General features: G+C 40.4%; 2 protein-coding genes across 2 annotated transcripts; one reads left to right on the top strand and one right to left on the bottom strand.

Annotated features, from left to right (window-relative positions):
• The first annotated feature begins 1,422 nt into the window (after positions 1 to 1,422).
• On the top strand, positions 1,423 to 12,674 carry gipc3 (GIPC PDZ domain containing family, member 3). Its single transcript, XM_062395236.1, has 6 exons — positions 1,423 to 1,777; positions 5,012 to 5,197; positions 5,522 to 5,702; positions 10,376 to 10,485; positions 10,911 to 10,992; positions 12,523 to 12,674. Exons 1-6 carry the CDS (start codon positions 1,484 to 1,486, stop codon positions 12,672 to 12,674), a joined length of 1,005 nt encoding a protein of 334 aa, XP_062251220.1. The 5' UTR covers positions 1,423 to 1,483.
• Positions 12,675 to 13,554: 880 nt separating this feature from the next.
• Positions 13,555 to 24,020, bottom strand: tbxa2r (thromboxane A2 receptor). Its single transcript, XM_062395235.1, has 3 exons — positions 23,679 to 24,020; positions 18,749 to 19,636; positions 13,555 to 15,968 (listed from the first exon to the last, which is right to left on the bottom strand). The coding sequence occupies exons 2-3, from the start codon at positions 19,544 to 19,546 to the stop codon at positions 15,645 to 15,647; spliced, it is 1,122 nt and encodes a 373-aa protein (XP_062251219.1). The 5' UTR covers positions 19,547 to 19,636; positions 23,679 to 24,020; the 3' UTR covers positions 13,555 to 15,644.
• Between the last annotated feature and the right edge of the window lie 1,281 nt (positions 24,021 to 25,301).

The raw sequence follows: 25,301 nt of genomic DNA, 5'->3' as shown, positions 1-25,301 counted from the left end.
TGTCTTTCAGTTATTGACACAACATCAACGCCTTTGCAGTAAGTTGCAGTTGCAAATACTGTATCTAAGTCATAATAGCAAAATTGCTACTGTCACTCTTCATTGACAACTGTCAGCTAACTCAAATTGTGTTCCTCGATGAGCCGGGGAACAAATACTATCTTTATGTTGAGATCATGGTGAACTACAAAACAGAGATAACAAAATAAACACAGGGGGGTAACTTCCTCGGTAGAAAAGAACAAGGCAAATCCAATATTTACCCTGTGTGTAGTAGCCGGGAGGGACACTCTTCCGTGGAGAGGTCGAGCATGACCCCGGGCGAACACATAATATTTTGGAACGCAACCAAATGCACAGGCGGATCGAGGAATTCTGAACACACTTGATGGTCGGTTGCACAGCTGAGAAACTCACTCATCAGTCAACACGACGTGAATAAAGGCTTTAATCATTTTTACTGTCTCTCTACGACATTCGGAGAAAATCTGTCTCTACAACATTTAAAAAACGATTATTGTCTCATCATATATTATACAAGACCTTAGAACTTTGAAGTTAAGGGAATTGGGTGTTTTGTTTCATTGTAGTTTTCACAATAAATTAGGGAGAAAATTTGTCAAATTTAATCTTTTTTTTAAATTATAGTGAGAAACTCCCATTCTTGGTTAAAAAAATCTCTTTTTAAAATCGAATACATAGTATTAGTATATAAGAAATGAGGTATAGGGACAATACACCGTGTTCAGTATAAGTATTTCATTTATTGCAGTTTATTTGTAAGTAAGTTATGTCGTATAATTAAATATTATTTAAGGCCTTTTAAGTCGAATGTTCAGACATTTAAGTCAGGAAACTGATATTTAAAAACATCTGTTCTGCCTAATCATCATCAGTTTATGTGTGTGCCGTCTGTGGGGTCAAAAAGGTCAGTGCATCACCGAGGATTCACCCCAGCAACAGCCTATTGCATTCAACGTGCCCAGTGAAGGGGGGGAGGGCATTTACTCCCCTACCCAGTGATATCATCTTACCTGCAGCACTGGGACGCTGTCTGTGGTCATCACTGAACGGCCCGCGTTGGTTATTTTGCAGGTATTTTGGGCAATTCACGCTTCAGAGGTAGTTTCAAGCATTCCAGAATGTGTGCTCTGATTGAGGCAGTTTGATTCTTAACTGTTTCATGTTCATCACCTCGTGTGCTTTGTTTGTTCTCTCTTTTAACGAGCAAGCTAGAGTCTCAGGTGTAACACCTATAATCCTCAACTCAGAGCGGATTGGGTTTCTACCTGGTAGGGTCTGGCCGGCCTCTTCCAGATACTGTTACCAGGCTACCGCCATCACTAATTCATCTGTGCTCTTCACCACAAAGCTCTGGGTGGCTGGTTGATCAGCTAAGCGGGGGTAAGGACTGTGTTTTTCTCCCTGCCAGAGCAGTGCAACACCAGGCCGCCCAGAGGACTGAGCACCTGAGCTGGGGCCAATGCAGAACGGGGAGACCATGAGCCCGCAGGACTCCAAGGCAGCAGGCTCCGAAGCCATGGGGGCCCAGAAGGCCCCGAACCAGAGCCGGAACGAGGGGTGCATGGAGCCCACAGCGCCTCCGCTTCCTCCACCTTCACCACCACCACCAGGGCCGCCAGAGTACCCAAGACCGAGGCTCATCTTCCACACTCAGCTGGCTCACGGAAGTCCCACAGGCCGCATCCATGGATTCACTAATGTCAAGGAGCTGTATGCCAAGATTGCAGACGTGTTCAACATCTCACCTTCAGAGGTACGTAGCAAACCAAGCTATCTATGTGGACATTGTCAGACTAGGCATTTCCAGTTCTGGAAATCGACAACTTAAGATATGGTTGTATTCTTCTTCCTTCTCTAGTCTGGCAGGCCAGTAGCAAGTGGGTGTTGGGTTTCCATTCTAGGCAGGTTCATGATGCACTATTGATTAATATTTGCCCTCTCTACTGTCTGCTAGACTTTGCACTTGTCCCACATTGACCAGGATCAATAATGGAAACGAATATTCAGTAAACACAACAAATGCTTTGAAAATAACTCAAATAACAAGATATTGTGAAAGAGCAAGTAGTGCTTCGAACATCCTTTTACGTTGATGGAAATATATTCAAATAACTGTCTGAACAACGTCTGCCTAATTCCTAGGAAATGATCTGATAATGACGATGATTATCAGCATAAACGTCAGCAGTGCTTCTTTGACTCAGTGTTGTCACAGCAGAGGCGGGGATAGTGACTATATGGGTACATCCTAAAAACACTGGATCCAACATATTATCATGGTCTCATATAACAAACATTCTCTCTGCCGGGTAAATGCCCACACAGGCTTTTTCTCATGGTTGTAGCATCCAAGGCCCTTTTCAAAGAATCTAGCTAAAGGTGGGGCTGTAATTATTGTCTGTGTCTCAGTTCAATGTTTCACTCCCTGTAGACACATTATAACCTTCTTAAACATGTTTAACAGGCCGACACATAATGATAGTGGTGTTGCAGCGTCTTGGTTTGTATCCCGGTTCGGCCAGAGTCTTTCTGTATGTTTACATGTTCTCTCTGTGTTTTCGTGGGTTTTCCATGGCTTCTTCATGTAGACATGCAGATAGGGGATTTGGTTAATAAGAGATTCTAAACTGACCATAATGTGAATGGTTGTTTGTCTCTGTACGTCGGCCCTGTGATATGTTGGCCAGTTGTCGAGAATACACCACCACCTCTCGCCCAATGTCAGGTGGGATTATCTCCAGCCTCCTAACCTGTGACGCCAAAAGGACAGGCGGGGTATAGATAATGGCTGGCTGGTGATAGGCCGGTGCTCTGCAGCTTTTTCTAGCACGTTATGGTAACAAAGTCAGCAACAGCAAACGTAACATTCGGCATTGGCCTTACTCAGCACTTATCAGTAGAGTTGTGAAGGCCACCATGAAGGTCCATGCTATCTGTGTATTACTTCCTGCTGGACACAAACAATCTGAGTTGACGTGATACATGTAGACCAATGTACATGTCATGCAGCAACAGATCTTGATGATCTTATCGGGCAACAAACATACAAGTGAAAGATCTCATGGCTCCACTGCTTTCCTTGAGTTATGCAGGTTTCCACTCCCAAGCACTTAACATCTATTTCAGAGGACAGAGTTACCACATATTCCTTAACACAGGACATTGCCTTACATTAAACACACATATCATCTACATTGTGTAATCAAGCTATCACTCCTACCTCTGGTGATTTACAGTGCCACAGGGGAATGAACAGATGATTTAAGATAAAGAAGTGGTTAACTGAAGGTCCTTGGTATTCATCTGTGTGGGTTATGATTAGTTTGGAGCAAGATTACACAAATGATTCAGGACCGATTACCACAAAAACTTTGTGGAATGTTGGGAAATTGGTCAGCGAAGAACCCATCAAATTCTGGTAAAGCTTTGGATGTGAGGGGGCGGATCCGGGAATCTTCCTCATTCAATGACGTTGCGAGAAATGGCTTTTTTTTTAAAAATCTTCCAAGAGAATAATTCACGGATATCGATGAAAATAATCAGGCACATTTAGGGAGTGTCTGAAGTTTTTTGTATCTTGTTTGAATCTTAGGGGACTGTTGGGACCTGGCACAGGTATGGGCTCTACTGAGTTCCATTCTAGTTAAGAAAGTTGTCTCCACAAGCCTGGAAGAATAAGTCCAGTTGGAAAGTTTCCTATTAATAATAAGCAATGCAATGGTCGGAGCCTCATATTGTGTCAGATACATCAGTGGACCAAAACTTTTAGAAAACCTTTAGCCTAGTAAGAGCCTTTTCAGACTAGCCTGTAATTTAAATGTCTACACTGTTTATAATATGCAAATGATCAGATTTAACTATATACAGCTAAATAAACAGCTCGTAGTCTTCAAGGCAAGTGTAAAGAGCTTTAAGGTCTTAAGGTAAGAAACCAAACAGCATTTGTTTAAACAGATCTCAATTTGGAATTTGTTAATGTAATAACCTGCAGTATATCTACATGGCCTTGAACTGCACACAGACAGATATCAGATACCCTTCTGTGAGAAATGCCAGACAATTAGTTGGTGATAGTGAGAAGCAGAGCAGTTTCCTTGACCTCCTGGGGACAGAACAGCAGCAGCAGCATAAAGTTACAGTGCAGGTAGATTCCAGAGAAGACCTTGGACTGTAGTCAAACTTTCCAAAGTAGCCGAGAGCGTTGCTGTGAGCAATGTCTTACAGGATCTGCTCCAAATTAGATAACAGGGGACTCAGGTTAATCTCGAATTACCGTTATAGATTATACAGTTAAAGAAGGAATACAACTTTAGGCTTTCAGAATATCACATTTAAAGACGTAGGACATTTTTGCTAATTTAATTTACAATCAGTTCTATTTAACATTTCCCACACTAAGTTATACAAACTTAAAATTTGAAGCAATTCAAAGGCTCAAGACACAGTATTACATGTGACCACAGGCCCACTGTATTCACATATACCTGGCAGATATTGTGTTTGTCCGTTTCAATGACTTAAAGTCACTTTGGAGAAAAGCTTTTTATCTTCAGTGTTTATTTGCTAACTGACTCAATCTATTGAATCACTACCTAACCCTTGAAAACCAAAATTATACAACTCATAATATAATATATAAGAAACAGAATATAATTAGTCTTTTTGCTGATCATTATTTCAAGGTGTTCATAATAATCCTGAAATATAGATAACACTCTGGTATCACAATAATGACTCATAACAAAATGGTCACAATAACAAAAAGCACATGGCTCTACTGCCCTCTAGTGTTTAAACACTAGAATGTTGTTTGAAAAGCCACAGTAGAATATTGCTTTAGTTTTACAGCAGAATTAAGTTTATCTTTTATATCATATATTATATTAGGTATTTGTGGTATTCACTTTTGGATGGGTGTAAATGATATTGAATTCTGATCTCAAAAATAGAAACAATTAATTTTTGTTATCCCGTTTCTTCACGTCAGATCCTGTTCTGCACCCTCAACTCTCATAAAGTGGACATGCAGAAACTACTGGGGGGACAGATCGGACTGGAGGACTTCATCTTTGCTCACGTCAGAGGAGAAACCAAGGAGGTGGAGGTGACAAAGACAGAGGACGCACTGGGCCTCACCATTACAGACAACGGAGCTGGATACGCATTCATTAAGGTGAATGTGTGAAAAAAACGAATAGGCTGAGGGGCAATAGATTGAAATGTTCACAAGGAATTCTGGGAAAGCTTCTGTCGAAAACACGTCAGGTTAGAATAGCCATTATATTTCGAGAAAATAGCCTTATCCTCATTTGAGTCTAAAATCTCTGATCTCGTGTTTTTTACTTTGAAAATGTGAACTCTCTTTGTCAATAGAGGGCCTTGGAGGTATGATTCTTCACTTACTGTAAAACATGAATGGTTTAGTTTGTAGCAATCAAGCGCCGCAGACTGGGCATCGACACCCATGTGAGGTTTTTCCATGTGTTTCTTTTGCCAGAGGATAAAAGAGGGCAGTACTATAGACCAGCTGAAGAGTGTGTGCGTTGGGGACCACATCGAGGCCATTAATGACCAGAGCATTGTGGGCTGTCGACACTACGAGGTGGCCAAGATGTTGAAAGAGCAGCCGAGGGGTATCCCCTTCACTCTGCGCCTGGTCGGGCCCAAGAAGGCATTCGGTGAGTGGAAACATGATTCAGCCTGTCCAGGAGTTACAATCATATGGTCAACAGACAAACATGGCCTGCTATGTCTCTGAGCTGAGCGTGGCCCCCTGAGAACTGTTGATTACATCCACTGCGATGACAAGTATGCAGGTCCATTTTGCCTTGGGGCCCCCAGAGTCCCCTAAAATGTTCCTAGTCCAGATTGCGGTCAAACGAATTTTCCCAGAGTATAGTCATCTTTCAGATTATTCCTACTCCACATGAACCCACAATAATATCATCGGTATCAATTCTTTCTGAATCCTGGACCTTGTACCTGTCACATCCCGAGAGGTAAATCCACAAGTGGTTAGGTGAATTAAAGCCAACATGACTCTTTATTATGAAGGAGCCAGGACACAAAAGCATTTCTGTTTCTCCCATCATCTCCATCCTCAGCACTCAGAGGAAGCAGAGGTGTGTTCTGGCTGTGATTCACGCTGGCATATCAGATCGTATCATGGGTGGCCTAAACATGCCCCCAGAGTATTTTGTGTAAAACCAACAGCTCATTTCCTCCTAATCAGAACACCTCACTCTGTTGTCCTCAGTTACCGGAGTGTTGATGGATCTCAGCACTCCGTGGAAGTTTTCCACCTTTCATCAGCCAAACAGGAAGACAGGAAAGTCACAGTTCAGGCTAATTGCCATTTAGCCTGGGAAAGTTGTCAACTTACAGTAATGGCTATTGGCCGGTAGTATGCCAGTGGTTGTTAAGCTTCATCCAACACCATTGTGCATGACATGGGTTGCTCAGAAGTGGACAAACACAGAATTTACTGGGGTTGCTTATGGACAAGCATGGCTCGTTTATGATTTGATTTTGATAATCCAATTAAACAAAATTATAAAAGCAGATATTTAGCATTTGAAAACACAAAAACAGCTTCCGTCTTTTTGTTTGTGAGTAAATTCACAAAGATTTAATATGCAGTTTATTGGAAATCAACACTTTTAATTCAGTTAATGAAATATGTTTTACTCAGAACCATGCAAAGAAAAAATTAAAGAAAAGCTTAGAGGGAGTTTTTCATCACATTACAACCACTGGAGAAACTGAGGTGCTTCAAACAAGTGGATACTGCACAGTGATGCATTGTAATATTTTCATGGTTCCTTTTTAGGTATCAATTTAACTCCAGGCAAAAGTCTGTCAGAGAAGAAATAAAGCAAAGCTTTTATAGTCCCCATAATGTGATGGGGATTTAGGTCCCCATAACATGAGTAATACAGGACCAAATACACATGCACACACACTCACAAACACACACAGCAGACATCTGAAGTACATCATGCTTTACAATCACCCAATTCAAATTATACTTAATTGTATTTTATCTAAGTTATTCTTCAGTCTAAAAGACACTTTCATTTTCTTTTCTGCAGCTTATCTGCCCTCAATAAAAATGTGTCTTACAGGAAACTTGGCTGATTCCACAAACTTTTGCGTTATTTATTGGTGTGTGTATATCTCAAACGAAGCGCACCCTATTGACAGTCATGAGGAAAATGTTGTCAGTTTGAACCAACAACCCCTTCTCTGGATGTTTCTCAACATAAAATAGCGATTCTCTCCATTCTCTTCAAAGCAATGTTTTTCCCTTCAAAAATACAGGAAGTGTCTCATTTAACTCATCTGGTTGAGGACATGTAGAGGAAGGACGGCAGTGCCCGCCCTCTGAGTAGATTCAGCAGAAACGGGCCGGGGCCTGTTTACAGCCGCGCTTATCAGACAGGAAGCCAAATCCATGGACGACAGACTCACTTCCTGTTCACGATCAGCATCTCATGTTTCAACACTTAATATTTTCAAGACACAATATAGAACTTAATAAAACAATCTCAAATCAGGTTCTACTTCTTGTTCTGCAGCCGTCAGCTGTTGCTGCAGACGATCAAACTTGTTTTGAAGACAGAAATGTTCAACGGAAGTTTGCTCTTTTGTAGACAATTCGGTGACTATATTCCAAGGACTTGTAACATCTTGTGTTTGTGTGGTATTGAGCAGAGGCACCAGTCCAGCATAACTTTAAATATAAAAAAAATTGTGCAGACTTTAGAAAAAATTGAGGTTTTATCCACAGACGACAAGAGTAACACTTCAGTCTGGTGTAAGCGATGAGTGGAACCCCCCCCCCCCGCGTCTATTTAAACCTGTCAATCACACTTATTTCATGTGTACTTAAGTAAATTTAATCTCTTAATGACTGATACACATACAATATGGTTGGCTGCCAAATCTGATTAAAATGGATAAGATTTGCAAGTGTAAAATAATTTATTCCGCTAATAAGAATCCTTAATGTTACTGAGCTGGGACTTCATTAGTGCTTTGAACATCAGAAATATCAGCCAATAACACTAATGTGTGAGGAACTGAGTGAGAGCAATCCACACTTTGCATTATGAGATTAAATGGAGATTTTATGTTGTTGCCTCCATCAACAGAACCTGAAAACATATCAAACACTGGCTCTAAAAAGAGCCTTTCACATTTTTAAATATATGTTCAAGTCCATACTTTGGGAAGGTTGAGGTTAGGAGTATTCACTTGATAGCAATATGTAACCTCGCCACTAGATGTCACTAAATGCTACACACTGAACCTTTAACAAAAAAGACATTTGAACACTGGTGAACAATGTGTTTGTGAGTCAATGTTGGGGCCCCAGTTGTGTTTTTGACAAAAAACATTGTTCATTTTGTTTTTCAGTGTTTTAAATCACAGTGAACTACCAGATCCTTATTTCCTCCCTTCAGGACCTCGGTGTCTCAGGCTCTGCTCTCTCCCTGCTCTCTTCCTACCTCAATGAACGCACTTATAGGGTAACTTGGAGAGGGTCTGTGTCTGAACCTTGTCCCCTCACTACTGGGGTCCCTCAAGGTTCTGTCCTAGGTCCTCTCCTCTTCTCTTTGTACACCAACTCCCTCGGCTCTGTCATTCACTCGCACGGCTTTTCCTACCATAGCTATGCTGATGACACCCAACTAATCCTGTCTTTTCCCCGATCAGAAACACAGGTAGCAGCACGAATCACTGCCTGTCTGACCGACATCTCTCAGTGGATGTCTCAACACCACCTGAAGATTAACCTTGACAAAACTGAACTTCTTTTCCTTCCAGGGAAAGACTCTCCCATCCACGACCTGACTATTAACTTTGACAACTCTGTGTTAACCTCCACTCCGACGGCTAGGAACCTGGGCGTAACACTCGACAGCCAACTCTCCCTTACTGCCAACATTTCTGCAACAACACGGTCCTGTAGATTCATGCTGTACAACATCAGGAGAATACGCCCCCTTTTCACTCAGAAGGCGGTGCAGGTTCTGGTCCAGGCTTTGATCATCTCACGTCTAGATTACTGTAACTCGCTCCTGGCAGGTCTACCTGCTACTGCCATCCGACCTTTGCAGCTCATCCAGAATGCAGCAGCTCGACTGGTTTTTAACCAACCTAAATTCACTCACACTACTCCTCTCCTCCGCTCCCTTCACTGGTTACCAGTGGCTGCTCGCATCCGGTTCAAAACACTAGTACTTGCGTACCATGCTGTGAACGGATCCGGTCCAGTCTACATCCAGGACATGGTCAAACGTTACACCCCACCCCGTTCACTCCGCTCTGCTTCGGCCAATCAGCTCGTTGCTCCCTCACTGCGAGCTAAACAAACATCAAAAACACGACTGTTTTCCGTCCTGGCTCCTAAATGGTGGAATGAGCTCCCCATTGACATCCGGACATCAGAAAGTCTACACATCTTCCGCTGAAAACTAAAAACATACCTCTTCCGACTTTACCTTGAATAAATAAAAAAAAAAAAAAAAAAAAAACACTAACAACTTTTTGAAACTAACACTTTAGTAGCACTTAAATGGCACTTACTTATAGCACTTTGTAGTTTTGCTTTATTTGAAGAAATTGTATTTTCTTGATTCTTGTCGTCCTTGGTATGTACCCTCGGGTTTGAATGCACTTATTGTAAGTCGCTTTGGATAAAAGCGTCAGCTAAATGAAATGTAATGTAATGTAATGTAATGTAAAAATCCACCATGATGATTTTAAATGGAACTTTTAATATTACAACTCGTGCTTTTCCACATCAAACTTGCAGAGCCATTCTTAGTTTATTTTTACACCATGTAATGTATCCTGCAGGAGATGTAGGAATTTCCTGAATGTTAACCACAAACCCTATTAACAATAAATGACCTCTGACTTTTCACTGGGGAGGGTTGATATCCTCTTTGGAAGCAGTGGTGAAGACAACAGCTGTATGACCCTTAACACAGCACAGAATTTTATAAACCCCAAGAGTGTTTTGGATCAACATAACTCCATGAGAAACACTGTTAATTACTCAACTTGTCATTGAAAGAAGAGATAGCTAGTCTTGCCATTTGCAAGTTTAGAATGTTCACGTTCGTAATTTAGCCTGTTAGCACTGGATTAGCTTATTAGCAAATTAGTGAGTCACCAAGCATTTATTTTTCCTGCAGGACTCATTAAAGTGTTTCAGAATCCGAATGTTTTGTCTTATGAGAGGAATGATGCCTGTTAGTAGTATGTGAAGAAATTGATTTGTAGAAGCTAAAGATGTGTTTTTGATATGAGGAAATGCTGTCATCCTGTTTGTGTGTGTTAGACATGATTGGAATGAGGACCCGGGCGCCAAAGTCAAACGAGGGCAAGATGGTGAATGGACGGGAGACGCTGCGTCTGCGCTCTAAGGGCGCTGCTACAGTCCAGGAAGTGGTGAGTTTCACACGCTCTGCTCAAACATGACTGCTTTGGCTTCCTGATGCACTCCAGATACCGACACAAACCCACGTTCACACAACACTGACTCCAGAACTGATGTGAAATAAACTGAACACAGCCACTTGACTCCAGTCACACACAAATCAACAGTCACACAGTATCAGTAACAGCTCCCTAGCCCAGAAGTGACCTTCATAAAATTGTCATTTTAAATTCAGCCGTTGACACTTCGCTATCTATAAAGTTGTATAAGTTTATACAACACTAAGACACGGGATAAACAGTACGCAGGGTTACTCTTGGGCCTTGAATGTTTTGGACTGAGAACATGTCCTCACAGTTTCCATCACCATATTTAGAGCGTGAACACTGGTGGATTTCCAGTAACACATCTGTACTTTTCTTTTGTGTGCTGCCAGCAAAATGAGTTTGAGGAACAGGCCACCAAGAAAGTGGATGACCTGCTGGAGAGCTACATGGGCATCAGAGACCTGGAGCTGGGTAAGAGGTCCACGTACAATTATGCGTTGAATCTTTGTTTGGATGTGAGGAAATGAGCCAGCGGAAAGTAAAATTTAGAAATACTTTTTATTTGCCATAATGTCCAGCCCCCACTCTTACAAACATACAGCATCTCAACTTCTGGTCAGCTGATAAGCTTTTTCCCAGAACTTTCCTCCACATCTCTCTGAAGGAGTTTCCTCTGGTTTCATGGTCATGTCATTCATTTCGTTTCATGCTCATAGGAGTAAAGTCCACCTGGAGAATCATAAAGAGACAGGATGATAGCTCCAGAGAAAATACTTGAGATAAGATTTTTTTTTTTTGTCGAGGTCAAGGTCAATAAATCAATCAATTTAAAGATTTCATTAGAAGCCCATTTGCTTACATCCCTACTAATACAAGATCAACTTCTCAGGAAAAGGAATGTAAAGACTATGAGTGGGACACACACTTTGCCCTTGGCCAGATTTTCAACGTCAATGACCTTGGAGGTTTAGACCTAATATAAAATTGGTAAATGATTTCTCAGTGTGTCCTTCACCCTGTTGTTTGCCTGGAAGTGATCCCATAAAAACATCTGGTTGCACATCCTTTCCCAAGCAAAGTTATTAAGAGACAAGTATTGAAAAAATGTCCTGATTGTGCCAATTCAGCCACATACACCAAGTGGAAAACACAAGTCGTCCTTTTACTCAGATATTTGTATGTACTTATAATCCTGTTGGTTTACAAAGTATTTTTAAGGTCATGCTGGGTTTATTATTTATAAACTGAGGATATACTGATAGACAAAGAAGAGATTAAATGATGTGCTTTAATAATATGATTACCTGACTTTATTTAAACATTGTTGAGCATGTTTTAAATATTTTTCAATATGTTTTATTTTGAAAATGTCTATTTTCACATTAAAATGCAGAGTGAGTCCATTTAAACCTATGTCACATCTAATGATTTTTTTTATAGATGTGCGTAGTATTCAAGGTCATCTCTTCTTTAGAATGTTTCCCACACATTGACTATTCATTGGTATACCAAAATATAATAGACCAAAATATATTAATAGCTGTACTTTAAATATTTTTAAGTTCTACCAACAAAGGAAGGCGTCTGAAAGTACAATTTGACATCACTGAAGTTGCTCCTCAGGAACAGTCAATGTGTCTGTCACCGTCTGCGTTTGTTGAGTCAGATAAAATGCTAATATTTAGAGTGGATTCTGATAAAGAGGATTGCACTGTGATTTTTCAGTTTACTTAATGTCTTGTGAAAGGGTTTAGTGTTGGATAGCTATAAACTGGCCTTTTGTCTGTTTATGGCCTGGGAATCACATGATTTAATAGTTATCTAATATCATATCATGTGATTCGCAAGCAAAAGGACTTCTAAGTGTTTTTTTGGTGACGCTGTGGGCTTATCTGATGAGGAAGACAATAAACTAGTCATAGTCAACATTTACCTTCATTTGCCTGTGAAATCTTATATCATTATATTATTGTATATATTGTTGTTCCCTTCTTTCTGTAGCAACCACCATCGTGGAAGCAGGAAGAGACAAGAAGAGCCCTGATGACTTTGCAGAGGCCTTGGACTCGGTTCTGGGGGATTTTGCTTTCCCTGATGTTTTCTTGTTTGACGTGTGGGGGGCCATTGGAGACGTCAAGAACGGCAAAATTTAGAAATTGTTACGGTTTAGACGTTTTGGATAATTTTAAAGTCAGAATTTGTTGTTCTGCTTGTACATGAACAGCAGCGTATACAATACGGAGATAAACATGAAATAACAAAGTCTTCCCGGTGAAATTAGAACTTGAAAAAACACTTTGCAATTTAAGTATTGTCTAAGTGAGTTACTGATTTTAGCTGAAACGTGCAAACCTGTCATCTCAAAATGCATCCTCATCTAAGAGTGAAAGTCAAGTGAGAGAGTGCATGCTCTTCAATTTAGTTTTCCACAAGATCATGTCAAACAGGAACTGAGTATGTAATTTCCCATGATAAAACGAAAACAAACAATAAAATTAAGCTGATGTGCGTGTAAAAGCATTTCCTTGGATTTCCATGTGTTTCTTATTGCCTGAAGAAATGAAGGTCTTCTTAGTCACTCACATTTTCCCTTCTTCCCACATTTGCCATGATTTCTTAGGAAGGAATTCTGATTTGTTTCAAAGACAAGATGTAAATACAGTAGACCAGATTGTTGCAGTCTTTATATTTCAGGATCTCACCCTGTCTTTTCACTGGACAACAAAGGGAATCAAACTGTCTGTTGGAGTTTGAGAGTTTTATGTTTTCTGGTGCACCAAACAATGGGAATAAAGTATTTTGTCCTATTCTTTGCTGCACATACTGTATAAGCAGGATAAATGACAAATTGCTACATCAGTATTTCTCTGATAGTGATGCTTTGTTTTCACACTGTGTATATGATTGCACCTCCAATGAAGACCTGAAAAATGTATGGCACATTTAAGATGTTTAAAATTGTAAGTAAAACAAGTTTGAAATCATAGTTGTCCAGTCTGTGTATGTTTTACAGAAAAGTCCACTTCGAGAAGAGTTGTTTAAATTGAAGTTTACTTCTATGTACAAACAACCATATTCCATTTGAGCTCATTCACCAGTTATACTTCATTTCTTATTGGATGATACCGATAAAGAGACGGTGACACGTCTCAGCCACCATCAGTGATTGGTTAAGGTGTCTGCTATCAGTGACAATACAATGTTCAAAGCAGATAACATGCGGGATCAGTGTGCACAGAAGGAGAGGCGGTGGTCTAGTGGCAGAAACTTGGACTATGGGCAGAGAAGGTCTCTGGTTCGTCTCTGGTTTGACTCCACGGAGAGACAACAAAAGACGAACCTGGATTGATCTGTCCAAAAATCCAAGAGTCTCCCTACCCTGTCTAGTGCCCCTGAGCAAGGCACCATACTCCCCCAACATCTGCTCCCCGAGAGCCGTACATGGTCGCTCACTGCTCTGTGTGTCCTGCACCAGTTGGGTCAAAAGCAGAAGTTAAATTTCCCTACCTGCACGAGTGTGCCTTTGCATGTGTGTGCATGTGTTTGGGACTAATAAAGGCATCTTAATCTTAATCTTAATCTTACAGAACGATCAAGTAGGATAACAAATACATTGTTTGTCATGATATTCCCCAAATCATCAGACTTAGGTTTGAGTTTTTTAACACATGAACCCTGCCACAAGGTGAACATTGTGAGTCTGAGCTGTAGAGGATGATCTGTAGGAAAGAATCACAACAGGGCCGATGCCAAGCAGACTAAAGCAAAGACTGTTTCTGACAATGTTCATATCAGGCATCTGTCTTTGTCTTTTATTGCGAGCAAAGTTGAGTCCCGCTCCAATATCGTTCCCTAGAAGATTATTAATTAGAATTTTCTAGATCAACTCTGTGTGTAAGAAAATATTGTCTTTGGAAATGTCCTAAAACCAAGGATGAAAAGAACAAGATGAGGGAAACAGTTCACCCAAATTACAAAAGCTACATACATGCCCTTGTGTACAATTACACTTCACTTTGCTCACTTACTCAATGTAGTTTATACTACATTTTTTCAAATACCACTTTTCATTTGTTTGAGCAGCACAAATTAATTTCCATTCACTTAAAACTAACAATTCACTGAATATGAAAACTGTAGGAAAACCAAACTCTAAGTAGTAAGCAGTAGACACACTTCTATCACCATCAGACAGTGATATACAAGGATCAACCACAGTATTAAAACCAGATTATAAATACAATCACATTTCACAGTAAATATTTATTTGAAATACTCATGCATTTTCATTTATTAATATTATAAGACTGTATTTTAATGGTCTCATTTTGCTTCTTCTGGCAAACTTGTCTACGTCCATGTGGTGTATGACAGACAAACAGTATGGGAATTTTGTGTACATGTAAGGTTCGGAAATATTAGCAACTGATCATGCCCAGGTTTTTAATGTTCAAAAGTTGGCATCTTAATAATGTGGAAGCACGTTGAATCCTATTACACATGATTTTACAGTATTTCCACAGTAAATAAAACACAGATATAGTTGTTACAGTTGAAAGTAAAATTAAAATTGTGCACGAGGCACAAGGCTAGCATTGAGACATACTTCACTCTGGATGAAAAATGCTTTTACTTTCAAGCACCTCTATGCGATTAGCAGAAGTCTGTTTTCAGTCTGATGGTCTCTGGATTCTCCTGCTCCACCATTAGGCTGAAGATTTGAGGGATTCCCCCAAAAATGTTAATTTAAATACTCTCAGGAAAGGAAGAACACGACGACATTGAGCATGAGCCTGAAAACTGTGAATAATTCTTCATTGGCATCTTCATGTAAATGTGTTATGATCACATAAAAACAAAGACCACAGACTGCATCAATAAAATGTTTTAAACTCAAATAGCATAAAAACCCTTGACAAGAGTGTATCTGAAAATGTGATGCTTGTAGTTAGCTTCAATTGTTCCTTACAGGCTTGATCATTACACTCTGCACATAAAGTGTCGCTATTAATACTGAAATAAATTTAAATGGTATGAGATAACACAATCCCTTCAGATAATAGGCATTATCTTCAACATGATTTCTCACATTCTGCTGTAACAACAAATCAAAATCCAACCAATCACGGAGAAGGAGGTGGCGGCTTCAAGGTAGATGGCGGAGTCCCGTTTAATTTCCCCACCTCTTCCGTTTCATTCGATGCCACGGTGCTAGCGATTGAAGAACGTGTAAACCTGCGCACGGTGTCTCTGAGAGACGGGTACAAGGTCATGATGGAGCCCCTGGACCAGTCAAGGCGGGGGTAGATTCTCTTGAGAACCGCCCTGCGAAACAGGATGTAAACCCAGGGATCCAGGATCTGGTTTCCGGTGGCGAAGCGCAGCCACAGCAGTAGGTATCTGACTTGGAGTGGACCTCCAGAGAGCACAGTTTTTGCAATAAAGATCTAAAAGATTGATAGAGGGGGGGATAAGATAAGACAGCAGGAAAGGAGAGGTGGAGTGAAGAAATGGAAGGAGAGAGGAATGCAAACAGTTGCAGGAAAGAATGGAAGTAAATAAGATCAAAAAGAGTTGAAAAGATGTGAAATGAGGAACAACACGAAAAATATGAAATTGGTTAATGTTTAAATGCATACAGACACGTGTTAAGTCTATGTCTTATTAGCATTAGCCCAAGAGTCTCACGTGGGTCTAAAACATGCTAACAAGCTCCTTTAGGAAAGACTAACTCCAACTTCCAAATTCAGATGGCGCTTGAACACTTCTATGCTGTACATCCAAGCAGTGCAAGGAAAACAAAACCACTACACATTGTTAAACCTTGTTGCATGCAAGTGTTGAGATGCAAGGTCTCAGTTTTAGTTAAACAAGCTTTTCTCAGAGGCAGACGAGCTCCAGGGGCTCCACAGTTCTACACAGTTTGTGTCTCGTATAATTTCCAAGATGGAAAAATGACAAAATCCGTGGTTTTGCTTTTTGGCATCAAGGCTCCTTCAAGCGTTGAGCATCAACTTGGCCAGACTGTAGTTAACAGACAGTGGCTAAATGACATTCATCAGGGGCTAGCTCTGCTCTGGAAATGCTTGAGTAACTACATTAAACTACAGGCTGCAGATTGTTAAGCTATCAGGATCGGTGTTGAAATGAAAGCCGGGACACAGACTACGTTTATGCTACATGGACAACAATATCCGATATTAATGGGATTAAGCTAATTGCCTAAGTAACAGTCCACCATTAAAACAGCACTTTCTGATTACCCCAACCCAAATAAGGTCTTAGTCAGAATAAGCAATAATTGAAGTTAGACATGTGCAGTGTTCCGCTCTTTAGCATTGTGTAGACATGCATGTCTCTTATTCGCATTATAACGTCCTATTGGAGTTCGTACAACAGCTTGACCAAGCATGTCCTAGGTGCAATGGAAAAACATAAAGGAGTTGTAGCTTTTATATATTTCAAAAGAATAATCACGAAATGATATACGGTATAGAATCCTACATAAAACTTGTTCAAATTGGGGTTTTAGAACTGGCAGAATACCATATGTAATGGTAAACTGGACATAATAATTGGGCAATCCTCTGCAATATGAGCGGAATATTCTATCAGCATTTCATGTAAACACCGTTACCTAAATAATGTCTTAATCTGGATGAGATCAATAGGCGCAATATTGCCGTCCATGTAAACGTGGTCAAGTAGACAGTAAATTCACATCAGAAACTATTTCAGTGAAAGGAAAGAAGGGATGAAATTAAATGTACATAGCAGCAGCAAAACCGAGATGTACCCAGACAGGACTTCCCCTGAATGAGCTCATGGGTAATGAATTAGAAGCTGAATTGGTGAATCATGATGAGTAAGTTTCATGGGCATGTGTTTGGAACATGCTGAGCCAACCACAGCCCTGGGTTAGGCTGATGGGAGTGATGATGGGAGTGAGCAGTTGCTAATGGGGAGCTGTGCTCTTGTTAAAAACCTAATTCGGCGTTTTTTGATTTACTTTTTACTCGCCTCAGTCGGGACACTTGAAACATGATGTAAATCCAGGGGTCAAATATCTGATTGCAGGTGGCCATTCGTATGTGGAACAAAACAATTTCATCTCTTACAGGGGCAGCAGTCACCGCGCTCATCAGAATAAATATCTGTGCAGGGTGTCACATAACTGAGGTTAGACAGGAAAAATACATTCCATAAGACACCATTGATTGTGAATTGCAAAAATGTGTGTAGAATTAGTGCTGCTGCATTTGATGACTCATAGAGGTAGAATACTAAATAACCCTGCACAAAGAAGCCAAGTTCAAAATTGAGTAAAAGCACAAAAACAGGAAAACTGAGACTGACTCTTGATTGGTTGAGCACACATACTTCAAGATGGTAGCCTTTAAAACTGGGATATTTTGGCTTCTTCTTCTTAGTGGGAGGAGGCAGAGACGTGTTGTCCTTCTTGATATTACGTCTGTGGGCTAACCTGGTGTTTGCTTCAATTTTTTACCTATTTTAGTCACGTTTGCCTCTGTGTCAGTTGACAACAGACCCTTAAGGAATGAAAGCTCCAACTTCCAGTAGTCGAGAAGTTTTCCTTTAAAGGTGCTGTTTCACCCATGCACCTTAAGTAGAGTCAGGTGTCATCACAAGAAGTGGGATTCGGACTTAGGTCAGATCCCATAGTCAAGAAGCTGAATTGCTAAGAAGAAACGAAGCATAAAGAGGGGAAGTGAAGAAAAGCAGCTTGAAACCTTGTGATGCTTCATTACAGTTCAAACATTTGAGGGGCAGAGCATATAACACCAAGGTCAGGGTTGGATGCCTCTGAGATAAACCGTGACTACTCTTACTCTCACTGTATGTTGTTTTATCAGGAATTGAGTTTTCAGTTTATCGTCATCACTTTGCATGAAACAGATGTAAACATATTACATGCACATACATAGTGAGTCCTATTTTATTTAAAATATGAATTATTAAATTATTATTATTAAATATATTTTTTAATACAAACATAAATACTGAATGTATGTAAATGTATTTTTTTCTTTTCTTTTAAAGGTCTGTAAAAAATCTAAAGGTTGGCAGCTTTGTGTTTGGACATATTTGTACAACTTCTTGACATACATATATAAATATATATATATATATCAATTTTTTTTTTATATATATTAGTAAGTGAGTGAGTGTAGCAAGTGTAGGTTGTATTACATTTCGACAAACTCACCAGGAGGGGGCACCAGCAGCTAGAACCGATCACCATGATCAGGATGAGCTGAACCATCATCTCCACTTCGTGATCTCGGCGCCGCTGGCACCTGTCCTGTCCGCAGCACACCTTGATCAGAGTCACCACGCTTATCGTGTTCAGCAAAAAGGACACAGCGATGCATATCAACCCAGTCAATGAGAAGATCAGGGAGAAGATCAGGTCATTTCCCTTAGAGCTGATATTTAAAAAACACCAGGAGCCTGGCATCTGCAGGTGATAGGCCCCAACGCCTGTCAGGGGAAGAAACGCAATGCAGCCAGCGATAAACCAAACCAGCAACAAAATGGAGATTGTCCGGCTCTTGGTCGCGCTGGAGGCGCGTGTAAATGGCCGATTGATGCCAATGAAACGCTCCACTGCCATGGTAGCGCCAAGTAGCAGCGGGCACAGTCCGTAGAACACCATGGACATACCCATGAAGTTGCAGAAATGGCAGTTTGGGTCTAAATTACGCCAATTAAAGTGAGTAACATGGAATGACACCACAATGGTGCCTGTGACCAGGAGACCCATTAAGTCAGTGAAAACCAATCCACCGAGGAAGATCAGGAAGAAGGAACGCGAGCGGCTCTGCGTCCGCTGAAAGGACTTGACGAGAACTACGAAGGCGATGAGATTTGAGGTGATACCCAGCATCATGAAGATGGACGAGTAGTAGGCTGAGGCGATGGGCATGGTGTAGTTGAATGGAGGGCTGTTCTTGGTGTAGCAGAGTGGGGTGTTGTTTGTGAGCGGTACGACTGAGGCGTTCATGGTGGCCAGCGGGTGCAGGGGCGTTGGCTTCAGATAATTCAAAGATGTAACCACAGTTCCAGTCAGTGGGATTTCATTCCTCTCTTCAACCTCAAAGTAAAAAGAAAAGTAAAGTTAGTACAAAGTGTCATCAAAAAGACAAGGTAAGGCATGCCATGCAAATGAGCTGCACAAAAACTGGCCAGCTAAGTGTTGGGCTGGCTAAAAGTACTTACAAATACTTGTGTTCAAATGAAGATGTAGTCTAAAGATATATTTAGAGTCATGTGAGGCTGGGCTGAAGCCTAACCCAGCGTGCACTTGGTGAGATGAATGGAAAGAGCATTTTTATTGGACCAGCCATATTCACTTAGGTATTTGGTGAGACTGAAAACATCTGTGCAATAAAGTCTAACCCCGTTAAACGTTGGTCAGATGATCAAACAAGGTTTAGATCAGCCAACAGACCGGCCAGAGTGTGCAAACCACTCTATTTGGAGCTAAAGCTTAAAGTCAGAGCACGCAAGATTTTAAATTTGATTTAATAATTTGATTTAATGAACTGATAATTCTTTGTCATAGAGAATAAAAGTGTGCATGCAAAACTACAGAGGTCAAATTGAAGCAGGAAATTGGCCTGTAAACTGTGATGGATGGTTTGTGCCATTAATTTGCCTTTTTCCTTCATCTTGTGCTTTTGATCTGGTGCTTTTAAAAATGTTGGATCGTCTGACTGCTGAAGTTATTTCTCTGATCCTACATCTTTCTGGCAATTCACTGATGCAAAGTTTACTAATATACTTTGTGAGTGCACTTATTGATAAGATAGACAATAACTACAGAACTAAGACCCAAGTTCTAACAAACCTAAGTAGCCTTTAAAAAATAATCCTGTAATCCGAAGCTTTTTGGCGTAGAGTAACTACATTTTGAGGATGGACATGTGAGCTTATATAAAGTCAATGTAACTGCTCAGATAGAGTAAAACTCATACAAACGCAGTAGAGCACTGGAGAGAGTGACATATTGAAACCAAAATTAAACAGAGTTGGAGAGCTGGCATATCCTGGCAGGAAATGCAGTTTCTGTATGAGAGCAGTGCAGATGGAGCCACTATCCGGAAACAATGTTAGGTGACGTTGGGTCTGTCCCCAGTGGCCTGTCCTCACATGTCCTTTCACAGTCACATTGTATGAGAGTGCCTTCAGGCAAAGTGGAACTGTCGGGTTACACCAGGTAAATAGTGAGGTGAAGGAAAAACAAGTTGGGAAATAAATAATCATGATGATTTTAGTTGAAAAATCTTAGTTTCAAGGAAAAGCATATATATATAAATACTGATCCTAACTATTTTATCCGGAAATAAGGTAAACAAACCGTAAAAATATAACATGCATAACGTGGGAGACTTGAAGGATCCACTGAAACTGAAACTTAAAATCTAAAACGTCTCTGCAAATATAATGGTAATGCTATGTTGAATATCTAAAAGGTACTCCCTTGTATTATAGATATTTCTATAATGTGGGCTTAACTTGCTGCGTGTGATTTTAGAGACGATTAGAATGCAGCAAAGGGAGCAATTCTCAGACTTCTGCATGTGTAACACATAACAGGAAATCAATATGAATTAGACTGAAAGTGAAAGCCGCAACTTATGTTGACACAATAACCAGAAATCCTGTCATAAAAAACCCATGCTGGATTCCTGTATATAAAATAACTTGTAACTTGTCCAGGTATTTTCAATATTGTCTGGCCAGAGAGTGTGGAAAACACCCTGGACTACAATGACTGGTGAGGATAACACATTTAGTTACCAGATCTAAAAAGCAGCAGGAAACACTTTATTGCACAAACAGCACAGACTTGATTACATCGTCCTTCTTGAATCTCCTTTTGCAATCTTTTCGAGAATAAGAGACTGTGAACAAGACTTACAACGAGAACCTTAAAGTATCAACGTGTTCGGCTCAATGCACAGTGACGTGCAAAGACGCAGCTGTGCACTGCTGCCTTGAACGCTGCCACATGCCTGATGTAGGGTCACTGGTAATTTTCCATCAGACAAAAACAGTTCAGCAGCACGGCAGGAAAACAACCGAGCAACTGTCCCTTTTGTTTTGGTCTGCCCGAACTTTCAATTAAATCCTAAAAGTAATGATCCTTAAACCATAAACACTCAATTCCCACAGTCATTCATCTCCATCACTTCAGTCCCTCTTCAAACAGGACCAGCGCTGCAATATCCCTTCCTTTGAGTCTAATCATGGGAGACGTCGAAACTCCGGCTTTGTTTTTAGGTGAATTCAAAACAGATCATAAAATCTACCTATTACTTTGTCGCCCAGCACAAACACAATAAGAGGTTACATGTATATTAAATTGGAAATTGGATTTGGCACTTTACAAATGCAGAATTCATAATACCACAAAAGCCCCGACAGCTAGTTATTATATAGTCGAGTAAAATTAAGAGAATGAAGTCATAATGTTTGAAGAATAATGTCGTTTTTTTTGTGTAATGTTAAAAGGAGGATATCAGACGATCAGCCTGTTGCTTGTGTTCAAACGAGGAATGTGGAGCTGCACTTAATCACATCAGCACCACAGGACTTTGAGTTTAGTCTCTTTGTTGTAGAAACAAGCACAGAGGAAATCATCTGTTTGAAGTTATCATTGCTTACATCTGTATGATATTCAAAGGTTTTTTGTAGTTTCTTTCTGCAACTGATTATTTAGATGTTGGATCCAAAAGGAGTGGAGGTTCGCATGGCTGCTTATGTGCTATGGAATTATATATATTTTACTCATTAAATTATCTTGTTTTTCTTCAGGATGTCTGTAATACAATTTTTTACTTTCCGGAAAGTAGAAAACTTTCATATGTATGAAGTGAAAGGAAAGTGTTGCATTTTCCACTTAACAGTAACTGCATCATAACAACATCATTCCATCATCAGCTCTGGTGCCCCTTAGAACCTTTTGAGAGTGCCATTAGACAAAGTGCCTGTTAGCGTCTGCAGCCATCTTCCAAACTGCGTCATTAAAACGGTCAGTAGTTCTAATGGGAAAAAATGTCAATATAATTATGAGGAGAGTGTCCTGAATGGCTCGGAGACGTTACTGAGTGGAGGGTCGGTTACCGACAGGGGTCTTATTATTTATTTATTTTATTTGAATTGGCCGAGAGACATTAAAAGTGTTTGTTTTCAAATGCGAAACAGATCGGCATCTTCAAGGCAACGTCCTTGCATGTGGTTTGGAACATTTATACTCTACATGTGGTTTTTAATTAAAACAGTTTGAAGAATTTTATATGTTCATAGTTCTTGATTACTGTAAATCAGGCCCTGTTTTCCATATAGTGCTTTTTAATATTTGTGCTTTTTAAGCCTATAGGTCGATGTGTAAACATCACAGTCTCCTCATCAGGGTCTAGTTTTTATCCAGTAGTTCAAAGAAAGCTCTGTTATCAGCCTGACTGGTGTAAAAGTACTGATATCAGTTATCTCGACAATGATTAAATCAGGTCTCGAAAACATAAACACTGCTGATCTGTTGCCTTTTCCCTTTTAAAGTCACTAGGTTTAACTTGCAGGGAATTTTTTCGTTGGGTTTATTTGGTGTGATGGTGACTTTCACTTCCTGAGGAGACAGTGTGAAATCTGAGGGTTAAGAACGGTGGTCCTTATAGATCAACACTGTAGCTTCAGAAAACACTTAGAGAACATTCAGAAAACATCTTCAATTTGAAAATACACACAACATAACCGTATAGAGAAATGCACTGCAAGGGGCACAAATGATGGAGGATGGACGTGTTTGGAACATGCTTGTTGATCAATATGTGACTTTATTGTATTTTCTGCAGTGGAAGCTTCTTCTAAAACTTTCCAGGATCATTTCTAAAGTAAAAAAAACTCAGATGTTTAGGTTTCTGGCAAATGAAGCTAATAAAAAAGGAGTGTGGAATTTGATGCTGTAATCTGATGCTGTCTGGATTGTATTTGAACAGGACCTGTTTCTATGTGCACACAGGACCTTAGAGACACTATTTTGTTCTTCTGTATGTTTTACAAATGTGGGTGGAGTTGCATAAATAAACACGGATCTTGAAATGGTCTATTGGTTTAAGTAGATATGAACTTACCACCACTGACGCTCTTTAAAGGACCAATTCGACTCTCAGTTGGACGGTTCTCTGTGCTCCATCTCCTCTCCACTCGTAAGATCATTAGTACCACGCACAACGATCAGGGTGAGAGGACGGGGAAACATGTCACACGAGCCAAGTCCCATCTGATGGAGTTAAAGTCTTACAGGAGGCTATCAGCAGGAACCCCTGGTCATCTCCACTCCCTTCCCCCAGCTGTGTCCTCTCCTAGAGTGGCTCAGATACTCATCTCCCCCCTTCCCCTGGTGCATGCCTCCAGCTCCACTTCACCACTCCCCGGAAAAGACAAAGGGGATGGGCTGGGGGACGACACCACCGCTGTGTTTCAGGCAGGAGAATGAGTCGCAGAGGAATGTCACCATGCATCACACTGGAGATGCTTAGTGGTGAACAGAAGGGAAGGGGGCGGGGGCGTTTATCTCATGTTTGTTTTGTAAATACTTATTAATCTTGTACATGTGTAAATGCATGTGTTTGCGAGGTGGGTGGAACAGAACAGTTGTTGATATCGCTTAGGCTGCAGAAAGTGGTCAGTGCAAGATACTTCAATACATGTGAAACTGAGCTTTTTTTGGACAATAACTATTGTTTTATACATTACATTATATAACTGTAGGGAGTCTGAAGGCTAATAACTATGATTTATTTTCTAAAAAATGTCTGCATCTTTCTTAAGTTCTCAGCTGATGTGAGACTTATCAAATGGGGACATCAGCCTCAGTGAAAGGACAGTGATATTAGAACAAGAATATAATGAAACAAGAATTAAGGCTCAACATACCACCGGCAGATGTTTGTAATTTTTTGTTGCACAATTGAGATAAAATAAGATTTTGGACAGCTTATACAGCAGAGTAACTTCAAAAACATGTGTGATGCAGATGTGGATTATAGCTTCTGAATGTTCTCTCTCCATCTCTCACACATGTTTGTAATTCTATCTTAGGGATATATAGTGATAAGTGACAAAATACATTCCCTAGTTCCTTACCCTAACCTTGTTTGTTCTTATAATGTTACGACACGGCACAGGTGAAAACCCAGTCGCAGCACGAAGAATGATATTCCCCTCTTCTCAGCTCCTAAGAACCACTAGCAACAAATTATTACAGCTCGTTTAAAGTTGTTTTAAAACTCGTTTTTTGCTTCAGGGTGGGCCAACAGCAAAACAACAAACAAAAACAACCTAAAAGGCGGAAAACCTCACTTACCTACTCAAATTAAAGAAACAAAAAGACAAGTTAATAAACTAACTTTTAATCCAAAAACAGGCGAAAACAAGGGGTTAAAAAAAAGTTGGTCTGTCAAACGGGGCTGGTACATCAAGCAACAGATCTGAACACATTTCACAAGTTATGATTCTGGCCGTGGCAGGAGGAGCGACCACAGAATTTGGGGGAAGCCGTCCTCATCACCTGAAATCTTGGAAGCTGGAACCAATCAGCTCCCTGTAAACAAACCTTCACACTCAGTCAATCATCCACCCAGTCAGTCATTGAGCTAAATACACCTGCAACACATCACAAACAAGCACCACAGCAGAGAGAGAGAGAGAGAGAGAGAGAGAGAGAGAGAGAGAGAGAGAGAGAAGGAGAGAGA

This window comes from Platichthys flesus, chromosome 9, assembly GCF_949316205.1.
Source record: "Platichthys flesus chromosome 9, fPlaFle2.1, whole genome shotgun sequence".
Lineage (NCBI taxonomy): Eukaryota > Metazoa > Chordata > Actinopteri > Pleuronectiformes > Pleuronectidae > Platichthys > Platichthys flesus.
The sequence above is the reverse complement of the archived record's forward strand: the minus strand, read 5'-3'. Positions and strand labels throughout refer to the sequence as shown.

Excerpts from the sequence above, each read along its gene's own strand:
- gipc3 (XM_062395236.1), top strand. The coding sequence starts at position 1,484 with ATGCAGAACGGGGAGACCATGAGCCCGCAGGACTCCAAGGCAGCAGGC. Across the intron at positions 10,486-10,910 it reads CTGCTACAGTCCAGGAAGTG|CAAAATGAGTTTGAGGAACA; the intron begins GTGAGTTTCACA and ends GTGTGCTGCCAG. Across the intron at positions 10,993-12,522 it reads CATCAGAGACCTGGAGCTGG|CAACCACCATCGTGGAAGCA; the intron begins GTAAGAGGTCCA and ends TTCTTTCTGTAG.
- tbxa2r (XM_062395235.1), bottom strand. The coding sequence starts at position 19,546 with ATGAACGCCTCAGTCGTACCGCTCACAAACAACACCCCACTCTGCTAC. Across the intron at positions 15,969-18,748 it reads GCTGCTGGTGCCCCCTCCTG|ATCTTTATTGCAAAAACTGT; the intron begins GTGAGTTTGTCG and ends TCAATCTTTTAG.